We start from the raw sequence: 20,131 nt of genomic DNA, 5'->3' as shown, positions 1-20,131 counted from the left end.
TATTCTATGGCCTGGGTTGGCCCATGCAAAGGGAAGGCCTATGTCCCAAGGCCCAAGAGGATCAGCTACTCTCTAAATAAGGCGAAACACCAAATCAGCTGGCCAAGGCTAACACCCTGGCTTTATTATAAGGAAGTCTTTTCTGTGCCACATGCTTTTTGGGGGGGCAATATTGTAACTCCCTCCCAACCCTTACCCCTGGGAAAAAAAGCAGGAGGGAGAACTATGCTTTCAGGATTCTCTAACCCTCACCCAGCCTAAGATCAGCTTCATGTAATTGTCCACAAACCAGTCGAGGGGTAAAACATTCAAAGGCTCCTGTTTTCAAAGGGGGCAGATACGCTCAAGGACCAGTAAACAAATGTCCCTAATTTGTTGCAAATCATACAGTGGACACAATGATACAGTGGTTGCAGTCAGTGTCAGGATGATGAGTCACTTCATCTGCTACATGCAGGCAGACACACTGACACCAAACAAGGATTTTTAAATAACTTTTTGTCACCCTAAGTCTAATCTAGGCAATCCTATGACTGAAGGAATTGCATATTTCAGCTTTGTGTTATTAAGGGGCAAAACAAAGTAAGGCTCAGAAAACTGAAATTCAAAGAGGAGGCAAAAAATATGATTTTCTACATAGGATAACTTGCTAATATGTTAAAATAGGGGCAGGTCATTACATAGGAAAAGACATATGCTCCCTATTTCAGGAAGAAAAGGGAATGTAGTGATAATCTGGCTGTGATTTGGGGAGATACCACTCAACTGCAGAGGCTGATCCTGCACACCTGGAGATCCAGGTGAGTGTGGTGCCTTCACCCACTCTGAGCTGTGAGTTTGACTAGAGAAGGACCCTTCCACTCACCCCATCCTCACACCCAGGAGGTCTGTCCTTTGTTTGAGAATACACAAGGGTCTGGACATTCCTGCAGCTCTTGTGACCCATCTATAGGACATAGGCTCAGAAAATAGTGGAACCATTTTTTCCAAGAATAAAGGAGTAGAAATGTGTCTCACCTCAAGACTGGAGAGCCAGAATTCAGATAGCTCATCAAAGGAAACAGAGAAGTTAGTTTGGATGACATGATGTGGAGCCAGGAGCATAATTTCATGCTCTGTCGAGGTAAATCAACAATGATAAAGCATTCAAGGAAATGTCAGAGAGCCAACAAAGACATGGAGTAGTCTGAAAGCTTTTGCCAAACATAAGAAAATGAATTTTTTAAAAATCTCCAGTAGTCGTCCCCAGAGAAGGTACCAGACTGCCATGTTGCACAACATCACAGGGCACATTCATAGTCTTGTCTGCACTGGGGGCTTTATTTCCCTAGAGTTGTGCCAAGCAATACTGAGGGATACCAAGATCATCCTAGCCCCAGATGGTTCTCAGGGGAAAAAAAAGAGCTTCAAATCCCTTCACCCACCAAATGAGACACTTATTAAAGTACCTTCCATATAAGAATATAGACTAGAACTAAGAATTAGCAGTAAATGGTAATAAAAAAATAATACTCAGTCTGGATAGCATGATGCAAGGAATATGCTTCAAAACATAAAGACCTTGGAAGCCATATCTGGTATTACCAAATCCCAAGGGAAAAGCATGATTCTTTATTAAAATTCCTGCTAACACCAAAGCACCTGGGCTTCTCTGGGGTTGACCTCCTGAGTTGTATTGAGCATTAACAACCTCTTTCTAAGAGTGAATCTGACCATGACCACTGGAGGTGTGGCCCTTGACCATGGAGGTGTGGACAATGACCATAGAGGTATAGATCATGACCACTGGAGGTGTGGAAAACCCAAGAAGAAGTCAAAAGTCCACACCCTTCTCTCTCCTCTACCCTCTCCTGTACCTGGAACTGCAGTCCTTGTAGAAGAAACAAGGGTAATGTAGGCTTCAGAGATGCAAGTGCAGGTAGAGATTTCCTCAGGTGAGGGAGGAATACAAGAAGGAGTCCTTTGCTCTCCCTCTGAACTGCTAGAGGGCTGGTCTGCCTTACTCCTCCCACCCCAAGCTGAAGGTAACTTCAGAAAAGTGCCCTGAGCCATTAAAAAGAAAGATACTCACACCTGCAAAACCAGCACTTTGGGAGGCCTAAGGGGGAGGATCACTTGAGGTCAGGAGTTTGAGGAAAGCCTGGGCAACAAAGTGAGACCCTGTCTTTCCAAAAAATAAAATAAAATACATTAGTCAGGTGTGGTGGCATCTGTAGCCCCAGTTACTCAGGAGGCTGAGGCAGGAGGATCGCCTGAGTCTACGAGTTCAAGGCTGCAGGGAGCTATGATTGCACCACTGCACTCCATCCTGGGTGACAGAGTGAGACCTTGTCTCAAAAAAAAAAAAAAAGATACATTTTTTTAAAAGAAAGAAACAAAAGACCCTATTAGAAGAAAAGCAAATGACTTATTTTCCTGCCTCTGGGACAACTCTCATTAATTTGTCATTGAAATAAAGGCATCCACATGAATAAGAAAATAAGAGAGTTCAGGGGATTTCAAGGACAAGGGGAAATCTTGGGCTGGGTCTTGGGTACTTTGGACTCTACAGTGGGCCACATGCCCACTTTGGGCATCATCTAAACTAGTCATGCCCTGGTTCCCTGGTCCCTATCTCTGTCCATACATACACTAATTGTGGGACTCTGGTCGCAGATATCATCAACACACACCATGTGAAGAGGGAGCGGATATGGGCCTGGTTTTGCACAGTCTCGTCCGTGAGTCTGTTCAATAACCAAAGGGTCTACTTGAGAAAATATGACAGAAGAGTAAAAACAACACAAAACATTGGGTGCCCCAATCAGGAAACACAAAATCTCATTCTGAAACACACAACAGTGTAAAAACAGTAAAATGTTTTCCATGGAATATGGAATACTGAGTAATCTTGTTGAATCAATGAGTGAAGATACTAGTCAATCAGCTGATCAATGATCCCCAAAACACATTGACAATTAGCACTCCTGTGAACAGAAGCATTCAGAGTCTTTGAAATGTCAACACATCAAGGTACAAGTGACAGTGACGGAGCAAGAGGAGAGGGCCACCCAGATGAGAGTCAGCTTCTTGGAGTTCCATACGCTTTACTCTACTCCTGACCTAGCCGTGGGTTGTGTTGAGAACATTCCGAAATCCCACCTACAGTAGAGAGTGTTGGAGAAATGTAGAACCATAAACTCAACTTCATAAATTGTTCCCTATGAACAAGCTGAGTAATTTCAGGGGATTTTTAACTCTTTCCATTTTTATTCATATGTCACTGGGGCAGTCAACAGGCAATTAATAAACAACACTCTGCAAACCTGAAAAGCTCATTTACCAAACCAAATTTACCAGAATAATAAAAGGCTAATAGTCCTGAACATCTGGACTGTGGATGAAAACAAAAAATTCTGGTTCTACAACATCACCCACTGATATCCCTCAGAGGAAGAAAATTTTTAATAAGCGGCCTACGTTCCTGGGAAAGATGATCTTAGCAGAATTTATATATTGACTGATATTTTTCCACACAAACAATGATATAACAGAGGTTAATTTTCTTTGACCCAAAGGAATAACTTTTTTTATAGAAATGTCCCATCGACCACAAAATTGGGGAAGAAGTGTCCTATGCAACACAAAGTGTTCTGAAGAATATATAAACCACTTAAGAGAGTAACAGAAATAACATGAGATAAAACCAATTGCAGCGACAGAATACCAGTCTGTATTAAATTCTTAATTAATTTCACAATATTTTTCTTCTTGCCCAGGTTGATCTTGAACTCCTAGATACAAGCCACCATGCCCAGTCTATTTCACAGGTTCTATAAGGGGCAAGGATGCCTCCATAGGGATCATGAATACAGGAAGGCTTCTTTCATTGGGGAGATTCTGACATTGCAGCTCAAATTACAGAATTCTCCCTGAGAGAGGAAGGGAAGTCAGCCCAATTGCTTCAGTCATGAAACTCACTGCTGAGGTCCACTCATCTTCTTCCCCATACCCTCTGTCCAAGCCTTTCTCAGGTCAGTGTTACCTTCTCCTTTCTTCCTCTACAATCTGTGCCAGCAAACTAGGAATTTTCGCTGTTGTTCCCCCATCTCTTGGCGAGGTGCAGAATGGAGTCATCTGGGGTGGGGTGGGGACCAGGCCAGCCTGGCATAGAGAGGGGGAGGGGCATAGCAAGCAGGAAACATGGGATGTCAGTGCAGACCATCGGTAAGGCATCTTTGTTTCTTAGCCTTTCTGCAAGGCAAGGGGAGCACTGACCAGACAGGTAACCTCCCCACTGGCTCATTGTTTTCTGTCCCTTGTCTTCCCTGCCTGCCCTCTAGTAGAGTGACAAAATAGCCAGTGAGGACAGCAACAACCAACAAAACCCAGTGGCAGAAATGCGGTTCCTTGCAGAATAAGAATCAAAGCAATGGATGGGTCCTCTGATGAGGAACGAAGGGAAGATTGCTGTGCCCTCCGTTCCCACACCATTGCTGGTATTGTTCATTGATCTTACAGTTGCGTACCCTACGACACAAATAGTATGCATCATGCTTCCTGTAAGTCTATAAAGGAAAAAATGTAGCATAAGTACAGCAAGACCTATTTCAGAAAAGAACAATGGAGTCGTTTTTTTCCTTAGATAAATAAAAGTCCACATAGTGAGTATCACTTTCCAGATGGACTTTGTTTGCATGCCCAGTCAACGCCATAGGTCGTCTACCTCCAGTGGAGTGGAGAGGGCACACCAGTGCTTAGTGTCTGCGTATTAGCGGTAAAAGTGTCATCCGACCCCTCGCTCCAGGGCACAAAGAGAGTGACGCTCTACCTTGAAACATGCTTCTCACTCTTCATGTCTGTAGAACTGGGAAATATTTTCATTCATCATTACATTTAGATCCTAAGAAATATACTTTAGATCTTAAAATTTTAAAGCATAAATTTGAACTTTCCAAAAAGCCTGCTAATCCTAAGCATAGTCCCAAATATGTATAGTATTTATTCTTTTCAACTGTTATAACAATCAACTTATTATTCAGTGGATTAAGTGTGTAACCACCCCTGACCCACATGGCTTAATTACCAAGCCACAATGCTATTAGCTTTAAATTCTGGCAAAAGGCTTAGTTATGTTAGTGTTTATTGTCACAGCAGAAGGAATCAAGTCATAAGAAGCCCATGAACAAACAAAGTGGCATTTGCCATTTATTCTCATATATGAATTATGCTTTTAAAACTCCAGGGCTATTTTTAATCCATATTTAATAATATGGCCTGATACCAACTGAAGCTTTTACATGGAGATGAAAAGCCTATTTCCTTGTGAAATTCTCACAAGGAATTATTACAACAAAGGAACATCTTGTTCGAGAAAGCCTGCTTAATAATGCAGCCTGTTTTTATATACCCTGGTGGTTTACGCTCTTGAATGACAGAGTATTCCAGCCCCTATAGTGACTCAAAAGGTTAAACATGCAGGAAGAACTGAATACACAAAGCCTGCTTCCTTTCTCTGGACCATGTCCCCTTGAAACTACCTTCATCCACTCCATGGCTCCCACCGGGCCATCTTTTCACCCACCCAGAGGTCACCAGGTCAGAAGAGACACAGGCCACGACAAATCCCAATCACCAATTGCCATGTAACAAATACCCCAAATTTATCAACCTAAAGTATCTGTTTTACTACCTCTCATGATTTTGTGAGTCAGAAATGTGAGCAAGGTTTGCCTGAGTGATCTTTCTGGTCCATGTGGCACTGACTAAGGCCACTCGGTGGCATTCAGCTGGTGGATGGGCTGGTCTGAGGGGGGCCAAGACAGCTTCACACACATATCTGTTGTCTTGTAGAGATGGCTATAAGGCTGGGCTCAGATAAGACTTATCAAATGGAGCACCTACAGGTAGCCCCTCCAGCATGGTAACCTCGGTATGGTCAGTGAACAAGGCAAAAGCTGCACGGTCTTTGGTAATTAAAAAAAAAAAAATCACCAGGCATCACTCTCACTATATTCTACTGGTTACCAAGTAGTCACAAAGGACAGACCAGATTCAGAGGGAGGAGAATCAAATCCCACTTCTCAATAGGAGTGTCGAAGACTTGGCAGCCATCTTTAATCCATCATACTATATGATTCCAAAGTATGCTGAAATGCTCAAAGCATTTATGAATATGATTAAGAACTAATACGATTAGTTCTTTACTAACTTGAACTGGTTTAAGAAAACAGTAGTGGTGTCTAAAAGCAATGGAGTTATTGTTTTCTACCCAGTCATGGGCAGAGCTATGTATCTGCTGTACTTCCTTTAGCTAACCTCAATAGCTGGAGAATGGCAGAGAAATCTTCTTTTATTGCTGCTATTTATGATTCAAAAAGTCATAATATGTTGATTTAACTGGTATTTAACAAAAAATGCCCCTCTCTATATCTGATGTGTTAATACCTCTGAGTTTTCTTCAGCATTTAATTCTCTGTTAGGAGAGTTAAATGATACAAAGAAGCCTTTCAGTGCAATCCAAACTTCCTCCAGTCTGACTATTTATGGGAATAGGGTCGAAGTCATCCAACTTGGAGTTAAAACAAAGGGAACAAAGCTAAGGGAAAGATTAAGTCTTTCCAAGGTTCTTTGAACTCACCTCCAAGCCCCTGACACCAAAGGCACCAAAAAGGTGTTAATTTTTCTCATTTAGGGAGAAAGGGTATCCCTGAATCTCTCAACCAATAGCCCCTTTATTCTGTGCAGGCTTCAAAGCACATGACAGCTGTGATTTTCCCAGCATCTTAGACACACCGTGTGGTCACCGTCCTGAGGGCCCCATCAAAACATCTTTGTGTGCCTCCACCCTGGGAAAAGAACAGTGACCTTCCTGCTCTGACTTCTCTGTGGCTAGCGGAGGGCTGGGGTACCACCATGGGGCCTGCTGGGGGTGGATAATGAGGTTCTTTCTCCTGGACTGCAGTATCCTAAGCCCCCAAAAGTTTAGGAAAATATAAGCACAGATCCTTTGGTAGAATGGGTCTGGGTTTTCTCCTCTCTCAGCAGTTGGCCACCATCTCCAGCAGAGAGTCCCACTCCCCGGAAGGCAGAACCCGACTGCCTTGCTTCTCCAGGACAGCTTGAACTTGCACACTGGGAAGCAAAATGGGCATCCCAGGACTAATAGCTACTTCATCATCACTGTGTTGCTTCTCCTTTGCAATAATATAATAACTGTAGCGCCTTTCAGATGATCATGAAATGACTGTAGAAAGGGGATATGGAATGACAAAGATCATGGCCCAAAGTCACATGGGACAGAAGGATCACTATTTACTATCATGACAATCATCTCCCATTTGATCTTCAACTATATCCCTTACTATAGTCTCCTGCTATAGAAACAGAAGGGGGGAAATGATTTTTCACATGCCATAATACTTTAATAGTTGTTCAATTACTGTACTCAGACAAGGCCAATGTCTGTAAATACAACCTGACTCCTTAGACATTGCTAGATTAGATGAAAAGATGTTATAAGACATATAATTGCCGGGCTCGGTGGCTCAGCCTGTAATCCCACGCCTTTGGGAGGCTGAGGTGAGTGGATAGCCTGAGCCCACGGGTTCAAGACCCGCCTGGGCAACTTGGTGAGACCTCATCTCTACAATAAATCAAAAATTAGCCAGGCGTGGTAGCGCGCGCCTATAGTTCCAGCTACTTGGAAGGCTGAGGCGGATGGATTGCCAGAGCCCAGCAGGTCAAGGCTGTGGTGGCCGGGAGCGGCCACTGCACTCCAGTCTGGGCAACAGAGTGAGATTCCAACTCAAAAAAAAAAAAAAGATGTATAATCTACATTCTACAAAGCATGTAATTAAAAGCTGATCACCCAAATCTTTCCACCTGATAGAGTATCCACTCATCATGCAGATGGATGGATAAACCGATTCATCTTCCAAACAGAGGGGAATGCAACAGGTGGCTAGCCTCATGGGCAAAGAAGTAGAGCCTAAATGTCCCTTTGACAGTTGTCACTGGCCAGTCTGCTCATCAGTCTTCTGTGACCCCCTTCCTCAGACTGCATGGCAATTATCTCTTTGTGGATCATTCTCTAGGCTAAAGGCTCCAGAAAAGCAGAGGCTGTGTTTGTCCTAATCAGACTCTCAGTTCCAAACACAATGTCTGATACCTGGCTGGTAATCAATAAATAATCTGTGTTAAAATATATAGTTGGACCCAAAACACCATTGGTAGAGTGGAAGACTGAAGAGCAGCTTCTCCACATCAATAGATTCAACTTTAATGTGAACGACTGTATAGTGTTAAGGGAAGAGAAACAAAGTGTTGGGGATAGAGTCCACAAACCTAGCAAAAATCTGGAATTAGAGAATATTTTTAACTTGATGATTTCTTATACATACATATAAGATTAGACTTAACCCCTTAAGATGGATAAGTGTATATCAACACAGTCTGTGTTTTCCAATAGCACTACCCCCTTGGAAACTTCAAAATTATTTTTCCAAATGATCCTCAACACGTGACTATTTCAGGCCTCCCTCCCATTCATTCAACATAAGCTTTGGGTAGGTTTCATTATCTTTCACAATTTACTAGACCTCTGCAAATAAAATTTGTCATAATTTCCTATAAACTTTGGTCAATTATTGTAACAGATAGGAGCATAAATGGAACATCTGGCTAGGGACACAACCTCAGAGAAAATATTTTGATATCACTGTACCACAGATGATAGTCTCACGATGGTTTTGATTTGTGGGAATCAAATTCATTTGAGTAGATGGCATGCCAAGATCAGAGTGATATACCTACATATTCAGATGGGGTAATGTGAGTGTGAAATGATCCTGCTATGCATGCAGTTTAAACTTTGTTTTAAACAGGAAATCTTACCATGTAACACAGAGTTTAATTCTGAAAGGGCATGTGCTTGATAAAATATACCTCATAAAATATGCTCATTAAAAACAAAGGAAGAAGGGCAGGCTAGAAACACCTTGATCCCTCAGGATTTAAGGAGTTATAGAATATAAAATAAAACAGCATCTGCAGATTCCAATACAATAAATCCCCTACATGCAGAAGAGTTCTGTTCCAAGAATGTGGTCGTAAGTCCAATTTGTAAGTCCAACAAATTTAGCCTAGGTATACAACTAACACATGTTGGTATGTACCAGCCACATTACCACTGTTTTGATGCTTGCTTCTGGACATCCTGGGCTTGAAATAAAGATACTATACTACTGTATTCTATGCAGTACTGTACAGTAAAGTATACTTATAGAGGATTCATGCACTTGACAATGTATGCTAGACACATGAACTAACTTATGTGATTGAACATGTGAATGCATATTTGCCTCTTTGAAAATTCATTACTTGAAGGTTCATATGTAGTGAACTTACTGTAAATGAAGCTGGAGGTGCTAAGAGTGCCATCACTGTCCACATTTTGTTTTTCCATGCATCAATTACAAGAAATTACTAAGATCAAGAGGATACGTTTCTCCAGTGCAAACAGCTAACATGTTCCCATAAAAATATATGCAACACAAATGACAAAGGTCTAATATCTTTACTATAAAGAACAGGAAGAATAAGCTCAATGCCCATTTATAAAATGCAAAGGACACAAGCAGCCAACTCACAGAAAAACAGATACCAATAGTTTTTTAATATACAAAAGAATACTTGACCTCACACATAATAAAAGAAATGCAAATTAAATGACAGTGGACATCATTTTCACCTCTCAGATGCAAAATGTTTGATAATAACTGAGCAGAAAAGTTTGGGGAAATGAGCATGGCACTGACACAGTGTCAGAGGAGCAGGATACTTGATATTAACTCTTTGAAGAAGAAATTTGGTAAGGGTTTTCAAAACCTTAAAAATGCATACCCTTAGCCGGGCTCGGTGGCTCAGCCTGTAATTCTGCGCCTTGGGAGGCTGAGATGAGTGGATTGCCTGAGCCTGTGGGTTCGAGACCCACCTGGGCAACTTGTTGAGACCTCATCTCTACAATAAATCAAAAAACTAGCCGGGTATGGTAGCGCGCACCTGTAGTTCCAGCTACTTGGAAGGCTGAGGCGGAGGAATCGCCGGAGCCCAGCAGGTCGAGACTACGGTGGCCGGGAGTGGCCACTGCACTCCAGTCTGGGTGACAGAGTGAGACCTCAACTCAAAAAAAAAAAATGTATACCCTTTACTCTAGCAATGTCATTTCTATGAATTTATCTCCCATGTATTATTATATGTCTATGGAAAGATATCACTACACAATTGCTTAATATATCAAAACCAGGAAGCTGTCTAAACATTCACCCAGGAAGGACTGATTTTAGAGGATATCCAGGACTACAATACTATGAAATTGTTGACAAGAATGTGAGAGAGCTACAGGCACCAATAGGGTGTGATTTCTAAGATATGTTGTTAAGGTAAGAAAGCAGGACATAAACCAATGATGTATTTCCAGTGGAGATAAGAAAAAGGCAGATGTGTTGTTTTTAAAATGTGCCCATGAATTATCTGCCTTTTCTCTTAAACAGAGGAGCCTAATTCCACTCTCCTTGACAACTGGACTCAGTGTCTTGTTTCTAATGAATCAAACTAAGCAGAAGTGACAATCTGTGACTTCTAAGACTAAGTCATAAGAAGTATGATGGCTTCTTCCTTGTCTCTCTTGGACCCTTGCTCTGGAGAAAGCCAGATGCCATGGTATAAAGACACTAAAGCAGCCCTGGGAAGAGTTCCAAGTGGTAAGAAACAGAACCTCCTGCCAAAAAGCATGTGAGTCAGACATCTAGAAAGTGAATCCCTTGGCCTCAACCAATCCTTCAGGTGAGACAACTCCCTCGCCCCAATCAGTCCTTTAGATGAGCCCACAGCCCTAGCCAGCACCTTCACTGCAACCTCAAGAGCTAGAACTTCCCAGCTAAGAAGCTCGGAGAAACTAAGATTAATAAATGTTTGTTGTTTTAAGATTCTAGATGTTGGAGTAATTTGTTACAGCACTATAACTATAACTTATTATATAACAATAATTATATTGTTATATAATAACCAATATATTGAGAATATGTGCTTGAATATGTACAGAATATCTCTGGAAAGTTATTTAGTGGTTATCTCTAGGGAGAAAAATTGGGAGGCTGGGCCTAATGAATGGTAGATCACTTGTATTTTGTCTTTTTATATTTATAATTTTTTCTTATCCCAAGGTATTATATTTTCCAAAAAAGTTGGTAAGTACATTTTATAAAAGAATCCTTTGTGTGTATAAATGTGTTATACTAAGCTATATTTTTACTATGCATAAATATATTGAATCTGTATTTTATTTTGACTTTACTTAAATCAAAGTTATAGAATTCATATACAAAAAAAATTTAAACAAGATATATAAGATGTTCAGTATCCTAACTATCTCTTACTGTGATAGAAACTGCTAGCTCTTTATTCAAACAGCCATCCCCCCCGCCTTCTTTCTTCTAAATAAAACTCCAATTTTGTATAAATGGCAATGTATCTGGATCCAGGTGATGAAACAAAATAGGTCTAAGTTAGAAGTCAGCAAGTTTTTTTCTCAAAGGGACCAATAGTAAATATTTTAGACTTTGTGATCTATAGTCTCTGCCCCAACTACTCCACTCTGCTGTTGTAGAGTGAAAGCAGACAAAGATGATGTGTAAAACAAAATAATAATAAACATGGTTGGATTCCAAAAAAAATTTTGTTTATGGGCACAAACATTTGGATATCAATATTTTTCATGTCATTAAATATTCTCCTTTTGATATTTTTTCACTAGTTAAAAATGTAAACATCCTTCTTAGGTTGTAGGTGTACAAAAACAGGTGGCAGACTAGATTAGACCTACCTACCACAATTTGCTGACCCCTGGTTTAAGCCAATCTGGTGATCCATTTCCCTGTGCCTGTGAGGGCTAGAGGGGGTATGGGGCAGAATCCAGTTCCAGATAATAAGAAATCTGGGAAAGTCTGCAAGAGTTTTAGGGAGGATTTCTCTTTCCTGATGATAGAGAAATGGGTATGAGAAGAAAGCTCCTGACCCTTCCCCCTACCTTCCTGCTTGAAACATTGCCAGTGAGGTTATGGTACTTGAGGTCAAGGCAGCCATCTTTTGATGATAAAGGAAGACAGAACACAGAACCAGTCTGTGTCTTTAACAACATAGGTAAGGTGTTGCATCATCTATCTCTGGATTTATTATACAAGAAAAATAAACTTCTGTTTAAGGCCACCTGTTACTGGATAACCTATTAACTGCAGCTGAATACACTCCTAATGACATTCTCTCCAAAATTAAATACCATAGTGTAGCACCAGCTAGGGCAAAAAGCATTATTTATAACAAGTACTTAAAATGTACCAAATTGTTAGCCCATTCACCACCCATATTGAGAGCTGTTTTCAAAGTTTAGCAGAGCAGATGGTCCCCATGCAAAAACAGGGAAAACAATTAATAAACTGGCTTAAATTCAAGACTGGGGAAATAGATTTTATGCCTAAGTACTAACACATCCAAATTAAAATGTTGCTTTGGGAAGGAGAAAACGGGGCCCTCAGTGCAAGCATGGACTCCAACCAAAGATGGACTTGCATACTGTCTTTATGGGCGCCCCAAAAGCATAGGGCTGTCTTTTAGAAGCTGTACATATTGTTTTAAAAAAGTCTCTTCCCCAACTATGCCAGATATAAGGATCAGTTTATGAATCAACAATCAAGTAGAAAAAAAAGGAAGAAAATTAATACTGAAAAAGAAAGAATTTAGAAGATTTGAGTATCTACCTCTTCAATTTAGAAGAACCTTTTCTTTGCTGAATGTGACAGGGGTTCAGAGAATGATAGACCAAAGACAGCTTATTTTAGAAAATCTTGAAGAATTTGTACTAAGGATTATCAGAGGGCATCACTCTCTGTGGACTGAAAAGAAGATTAATGTCTCCCCAAATACAATCAAATTAATAACTATTTAGTGACTACACTGTGTCTGCAGGTCCTCCTACTGCATGCATCTAACGCCTCCTGCTCATCCTCCATTCCTCCCTCCCTTCATGCCAGCATTGATTGGGTGTCTATTGTGTGCCTAACACTGTGCTAAGGACTGAGAGAACAAGGATGGGCAAAACCACATGGTCTTTGCAGTACAAGCTTCCAGCCCAGTGGAAATGTTGTGGACGCTTGATGTATTACATTGCTCAATGTCTGTCTTGTGTGCTAGACAAGCTCTGGAGGGGAAAAGACCTTGTCAGCCCTGCTTACCAATATGTCTCCAGACTCTAGCACAGTGCCTAACACATAGTAGATGATCAGCCACAGGTACTGAATTAACACATGAACCTACAGCATGAGGACCCACTTGAACCTCAAGCATAGATCAGAGTTTTGGCTTTTACACATTCCTTCAACTTCTTTTTTTCTTTTTAATTTTAGTTTTTTTTAGTTGGAGGTCTCACTCTGTCTCAGGATGGAGTGCAGTGGCACAATCACAGCTCACTGTGAACTCGAAAGCCTGGGCTCAGGCGATCCTTCTGCCTCAGCCTCCCAAGTAGCTGGGATTACAGGCACATGCCACCATGGCACAGCTAATTTTTAAAAATTTTTGTAGTGACCAGGTCTTGCTGTGTTGCCAAAGCTGGTCTCGAACTCCTGGGTTCAAGCAATCCTCCTGCCTCGGCCTCCCAAAGCATTGGGATTACAGATGTGAGCCACAGCTCCCACCCCATTCCTTCAAATTCTAGGTTGTATCTAGATATCTGAAATAAAAGGATAATGTTACATGCTTAAAAAACCCAATGTAGTATTTCTGAAGGTAACCTGTGGGTCTGTAGATATTCAAGGAGACAGGATATCTAGTGGGCATAATGGAGAAAGGCTGGCCTTGTGAAATCAAGGACATAAAGGAGACCCCCTGTGAGGGAAGGAACTCATGCTGAAGGTGAAGAGGCACAACTGCTCCCATGAAACACATGACCCATCAGCCCAGAAGTGGAAGCCATGACATGTATGTACATGGCAGAAAAGAGCCACAGATTCCCCAAGATCCTTGCATCTTGTAACTCTGTTGGCAAGATGTCTTCATAGAGGAAAGTGTCTCTGTTCCTCTCACAAGGGCCACTGCAATGGAACAGTGGAGAACCAGGCTTATGTCCAGGTTTTGCTTATCACTAGCTGAGTCACCTTGAACCAATCAGTCATCCACCCAATCCCCTACCTATTATTGCCAAAAAGCACCAATGTAGGGCCTACCATTGAGCCCACTACAGTGTCAAGCAGTGGGGATGGAGAGGCAATAATAATGTAAATTTCACACAGTGTGGCAAGGTGTATCACCACCTTCAGTGTGCATGTGCATGTTTCTGTATGTAAGAGGTTAGCAAAACATCATGTTCTACCTATTCCCACCCCAAGTAGCCCTATACTGATTTCAGATATGCAATTTGCAAGTGGGCTTTATAAGACAATCAAAACAAATAACAAAAAAAATGCTGCTTTTAGAGGATGAAAGTCTCAGAAGTATATCTTTGTTCATTTCCCTTGAGAACACACAACACACACATGGTTATGAAAATACCATCTCCCTTTCAAGTTCGTCGAAGACCAAACCTCACAGAACAGGTCTCAGCATGCTCACTCCCAGCAACATGTGCACAGAGAGCCATGGTCTACTGGTCTACAAGGAGCCCATCAGATGCTGGTCCCAGCATATTCCTGCCCAGCCATGTGGTGTGGCAGTGCTTCAAAGGCTCTTTTTTTGGGGGCGTAGAATTTCAGGGTGACAATGCTTATTCAAAAGCCTTGTCCTTCCTGAGTTTTAATTTGTTTCACTAGCACATCTTTGGAGAACCCAAATTTGATGGCAAATGGAAGTTTTTGAGCTCATTCATAGCTGTATGTTAGTAGTTAAATAGGTAGCATCCAAAACACTATTTAAGAAATTCTGTCAGCCGGGCTCAGTGGCTCAGCCTGTAATCCCGCACCTTGGGAGGCTGAGGTGAGTGGATTGCCTAAGCCCGCGGGATTCGAGACCCGCCTGGGCAACTTGGCGAGACCTCATCTCTACAATAAATCAAAAAATCAGTCGGGCTTGGTAGTACATGCCTGTAATTCCGGCTACTCAGAAGGCTGAGGTGGAAGGATCACCGGAGCCCAGCAGGTCGAGGCTGCAGTGGCGGGGAGCGGCCACCGTACTCCAGTTTGGGCGACAGAATGAGACTCCAACTCAAAAAGAAAAAGAAAAAGAAATTCTGTGTCAAGCACAGTGGCTCATGCCTATAATCCCAGCACTCTGGGAGGCCATGGGAGGCCAAGGCGGGAGGAATGCTTGAGCCAGGAGTTTGAGTCTGCGGTGAGCCATGGCTGTGCCACTGCACTTCAACCTGGGTGACAAAATAAGATCTCGGCCTATAGCAAGACATTGTCTCTAAAAAAAAAAAATCAAAAAATTAGTCAGACATGACAGCGTGTGCCTGTAATCCCATCTATCCCAGAGACTGAAGCAGAAGGATTGCTTGAGTTCAGGAATGTGAGACTGCAGTGAGCTGTGATCATGCCACTGCATTCTAACCTGGGTAACAAAGTGAGACCTCAACTAAAAAAAAAAAAAAAAAAAACTCAAAGAAGAAAAAGAAATTCTGGCCCAGGATGATTCACTGGTTGCATTAAGGTTTTGTAGATCATGTAAAATTTACCAAGAAATCTGTATCTCAAACTACACCACCCAAGGCCCAAAGACCCTGACTCAAAGTTTACACTCCGGATTAGAGGAACCAAAACTGTAAGCAGGACTTCCTTGAGATTAAATCTCCCTAACCGCTGAAGTCCCAGCTTTATTCTTTGTTGCTAATGTTTTGCTTGTTGTTATTATATTATTGTGTTATTATGTTGTTATGAATAAAGACAAATATATTGCAGGATTACTCTATAATTTTATGACAAATAATTAGCCCTTCTTTGAGTAAACAAAATTAAAAATTAGCATACTTAGCAATTAATTCACCACAAAATAATTCTAGGTCTTCCTTGACCTGCTCTATATGCTCCTGAATCTTTTACAAGAATATGTCTTTGCATATATGTAGAACAAACCAAATTAATAATAATTAATAATAATAAATTCCATAAAAATGGGGAACACAATGCCAGACAGCTAATTAGACGCAGATTTGAGACAATTATTACATGCTACTAGGTAGCAAGTCATTACTCTCTGGTATATTTGTAACCAATATATTTCTTTTTTAGAAAAATAGGAAGAAATGTAAAAGTTAAAAGGTCACACATAGAATGTGGGCTAGTTAATTTTAAAATGTGTTTGTTAGGCTCTCATATGAAAGCTACAGAAAGGTTTGGAAGAATATTTCACTACTCTTTTTAAAACACAGCTTTGTGAATTCTACATTTCTGCTGTGCCATAGAAAAACCCACTGGCCTAGACATGTTTACAAAACCCAGGTCACATGTCCACTGAGGAATACAGAACCCAAATAAAATGGAGCCCAAAGAAGAAACCTAGAAAAGGCAAAATTGGGCAAAGAAATCCTATTCCAAACTAATTTCATGATTTTAAATCAGATTTTACAAGCTCAAAAAATGATTCTAAAGGTTTTTTGCTTGAGAGTTCTTGCTTGTTTGTTTGTTTGTTTTTAAAGAGAATGATTAGTAGGAACAAGAAGAAACGGAGACACCCTATCTATCCTATGAGGCACATCTTAGGTGACCCTCAGAAATTAACCAACCTCACTGTTTGGAGAGCTGTTTGTTTCCTTTCAGGAGGAAAAAAAAAAGGATGTCAATTATCAGAGTAAAACATCATGGGTAAGCTGTCTAGGATATGACCCTTGCCTCTGCCTACAAATTACTCCCAAACAGTATCCGAGAAAACAAGTTGTTTTCACTTTTCATAACACACTTGTTTCCAAAGAATGGAGGTAATTAGGTATGTAGAGCGATTTTCACTAAAAAGTAAATAAATAATGGCAGGGATGGAATGGTGTACTTTTCTGTGTAACATCAATGAAAGTTTATGGCAGCAGGGTAGATACAACAACGGGAACTTGCACTTATATTATGCTTACTTCAAGCCAAACACTTTTCTAAGTGCATTATGTATTCTTATTTTTGAGTCCCCACAATAATCTCAAGGGATAGGAAGTATAATTGTCCCCATTTTGTCAACGAAACAAAAAAGACACAGAAGGATTAAGTAACTTGCCCATTGCCACACAAAAAGAAAGTCGTAGAGCCAGGATTTGACCTGAGACCCACTGGCTCTAACCCCATGTTGATCACCACACTATCCTGGCTGATGCAGACAGTCAGTCATGCATTCAAACCTTTATCACATTCCACACCTGTGACCTACACTGGCGCTAGTGTGATGAATTTCACACAGTTAAAGAAAGAGACAAAGCATGCAGAGGGCAGTGCCTTGGCAGAAGGACACCCAACCCAGACTGGGGTTGGCAAAGACTCCCCAGAAGAGATAATGCCCACTCTAAACCTTGGACTTTTATAGTAGATAACCAGGCAGGAGGGCAGAAACAGGGGTGAAGAGGGAGAAACTCCATTCAGGCAGAGTGTATAGCACATGCAAATTTTCAAGGCAGGAAAGAATGTGGCTCCCCCCAAGGAATACAGTTTAATACAGCTGGCACAGCAGTATCACAGGTGACAAAGAGTGGAGACATCCAGAAATGCCAAGAGAAGGCAGAGAAAAAAGAGGCAGGAATAATAACACGAAGGTCCTTGTGGTGTGCCTAATGAGTGTGGATCTATATGAAATTCTGCAATAAACAACTAAGAATTTTACTAAGAAACAAGTGATCAGGTCTTTTCCCCAGCTCACTAGCTATTATAAAGAACTAGAGAGCGCCAAGAATTGAAGTGGGAAGACTATTTAAGAGCTGTTACTGTCTATAAAAATTGTATTAAGAGACCATTTGCTGGACTCATGCAGCCATGTGACCAGAACAACAGGAAATTTCTTAAACCAAGGTGATGGAGAGGGGTAGATTTGGAGCCACACAGCAGCACTGTGCTCCAGCGGCTTCCCAAGGACTACTGCCCTCAAGTTATGGCCCAGCGTCTTGAAAAATGGTTGAAACAATATCTTCTCACTAGTAGAGAAATGCACACGCGTTTTCCCCCAAGTCTTAGCCACACAAACAATTCTTAAAATTCTGATGTTAATCACTTTGGGAACATTTCCTTTTACTTCTTAGAATTAGCTTACATTTCAGCCAGAGATGTTAAGGCCGTAACTGGTGTCTATAAGCCTGAAAGTATTTCTGAAGGATTATGATTCAACATGCAATGCACATTCTTGACCTTATTATCTTCAGCTTTCCTGGGTCTGACCCAAGATTTTCGGAAACAGCTTTTTAAACAAAGATCCTGGTGTGAACTGCTGCTGGACTTTGTCCCTGTATTTTGATGCCTTGTAAAAAAAAAATCTTATTTTAACCCCCAAATCCCTCAGTTGTGCCTCTACAGATTCACAGAATCCTTGCTCTTTCCTCATTTGAAGTGAGGGTAGAAATACGACGTATAGGCAGATGATGTTCAAGTTACCAGCATCTTGTGCTCTTCCAAAATAAATGTTAAAACGTTCAATAAACATTACAATATGTAAATAAGGTTTCACTTTCCTCCCAAGCATACAATAACTTCCAAAATGAAATAACTTTTTGTAGCTGAAAATACTGAATAGCTCTGGGCCTCTGAAATTTGAGTCTGGAAGATACTTTTCACACTGAACCTACCTGTTTGCATTTTTTGACTTCAGTATTTTTTTTTTTTTTTTTTTTGGAGTTGGTGTCTCACTCTGTCGCCCAGACTGGAGTGCAGTGGCCGCTCCCGGCCACCGCAGCCTCGACCTGCTGGGCTCCGGCGATCCTTCCGCCTGAGCCTTCCGAGTAGCCGGAATTACAGGCATGCGCTACCACGCCCGGCTGATTTTTTGATTGATTGTAGAGATGAGGTCTCGCTGCCCAGGCGGGTCTCGAACCCGCGGGCTCAGGGAATCCACTCACCTCAGCTTCCCAAAGGCGCGGGATTACAGGCTGAGCCACGGAGCCCGGCTTCAGTATTAATTAAAGCTTCCAACAACAGGGCATGGGGAGTGGGGCTGTTGTTGTTGTTTGTTTTTCCCGTTTGGTCTTTTATAACCTCCCGACTAAGAGGACCAGTTAGCATTTTCAGAACAAAGGACAGGGGGATGCTAGATCCACATCGGCACTCCCCACCGCCCCATCCCAACCGCTTTGCTTCCAAGTTGTCAAGTTCTCCCCAAGATGCCCTTAAACTCTTCTCCATGAAACCCCGGCTGTCTCGCGTCCATCCCAATTAGGACACCGAGGGCGCCCTCCTGCGCGTCCCTCTCCTGAGAAGCCCAAGACCTACAACGGGAGGGAACGTCCTAAGAGCTGGAGGAAGTGAGATTTACCTTGACGAAGAGGGTGATGTCGTGCTCCGGCCTCGGGGCCCCCTCCTCCGACGCCTCTCCATCCTCCCGGCGGCCGTTCACTCGCGCTGACTCGCCGCCGCCCTCCTCGGGCAGGTGGTTGCCGAGCTGGGCCTCGGGCTCCGCGGCGCCCCTGGACACGGCCGCCGCCCCATCGGCGTTGCTGTCGGGGGCTTCTTCCTCGCCCCCGGCTCCTGCTTCCTCGCTCGGCCCCTCCGGGACCGACTCTCGCCTGTCCTCTTCCTCCTCCGTCTCCTCCTGGGGCCCGTCTCCGTCCTTGCCGGTTACCCGCGCAACACCAGGGGCAGCTTCCTTGGACCCCGCTCCCCCCGGGACCCCTGCCCCCTCCACGGCGTCAGCGGCTGCGTCCCCTGCAAGCTCCTCGAGGATGCGCCCCTCGCTTTCGGCGGCTTCGACTTGCATCACCTCGGCCTGAGGCGGGGGGCTGCCGTCTCCCCTAGCCTGAGGCTCATCCTCTACCCTGTGCGCCCCTTCCGCCGGCTCCTCGGCGTCCATACCGGCCCCCCCCGGCCCCTTGGCGTCTACGCCGTCCCCAGCTGGCCCCTCGGCATCTACGCCGTCCTCCTCCGGGCCCTCGGCGTCCACGTTGTCCCCTGCTGGCACTCCGGCGTCTACGCTGGCCCCCAGCGCCCCAGGCTCG

At 42.6% G+C, this 20,131-nt stretch overlaps 1 protein-coding gene across 1 annotated transcript in view; it reads right to left on the bottom strand.

Moving 5' to 3' along the window:
* Positions 1-20,131, bottom strand: part of CLIC6 (chloride intracellular channel 6) — a 45,933-nt gene that overhangs the window by 25,148 nt on the left and 654 nt on the right. The window contains exon 2 of the mRNA XM_021707007.1: positions 19,453-20,127. Coding sequence (XP_021562682.1) covers positions 19,453-20,127 — 675 coding nt within the window. The remainder of the gene's footprint in view (positions 1-19,452; positions 20,128-20,131) is intronic.

This window comes from Carlito syrichta, unplaced genomic scaffold (genome assembly GCF_000164805.1).
Source record: "Carlito syrichta isolate Samal-C Ts95f unplaced genomic scaffold, Tarsius_syrichta-2.0.1 Scaffold316292, whole genome shotgun sequence".
NCBI lineage: Eukaryota > Metazoa > Chordata > Mammalia > Primates > Tarsiidae > Carlito > Carlito syrichta.
Note: the sequence above shows the minus strand (reverse complement) of the source record. Positions and strands in the feature narration are given on the sequence as shown.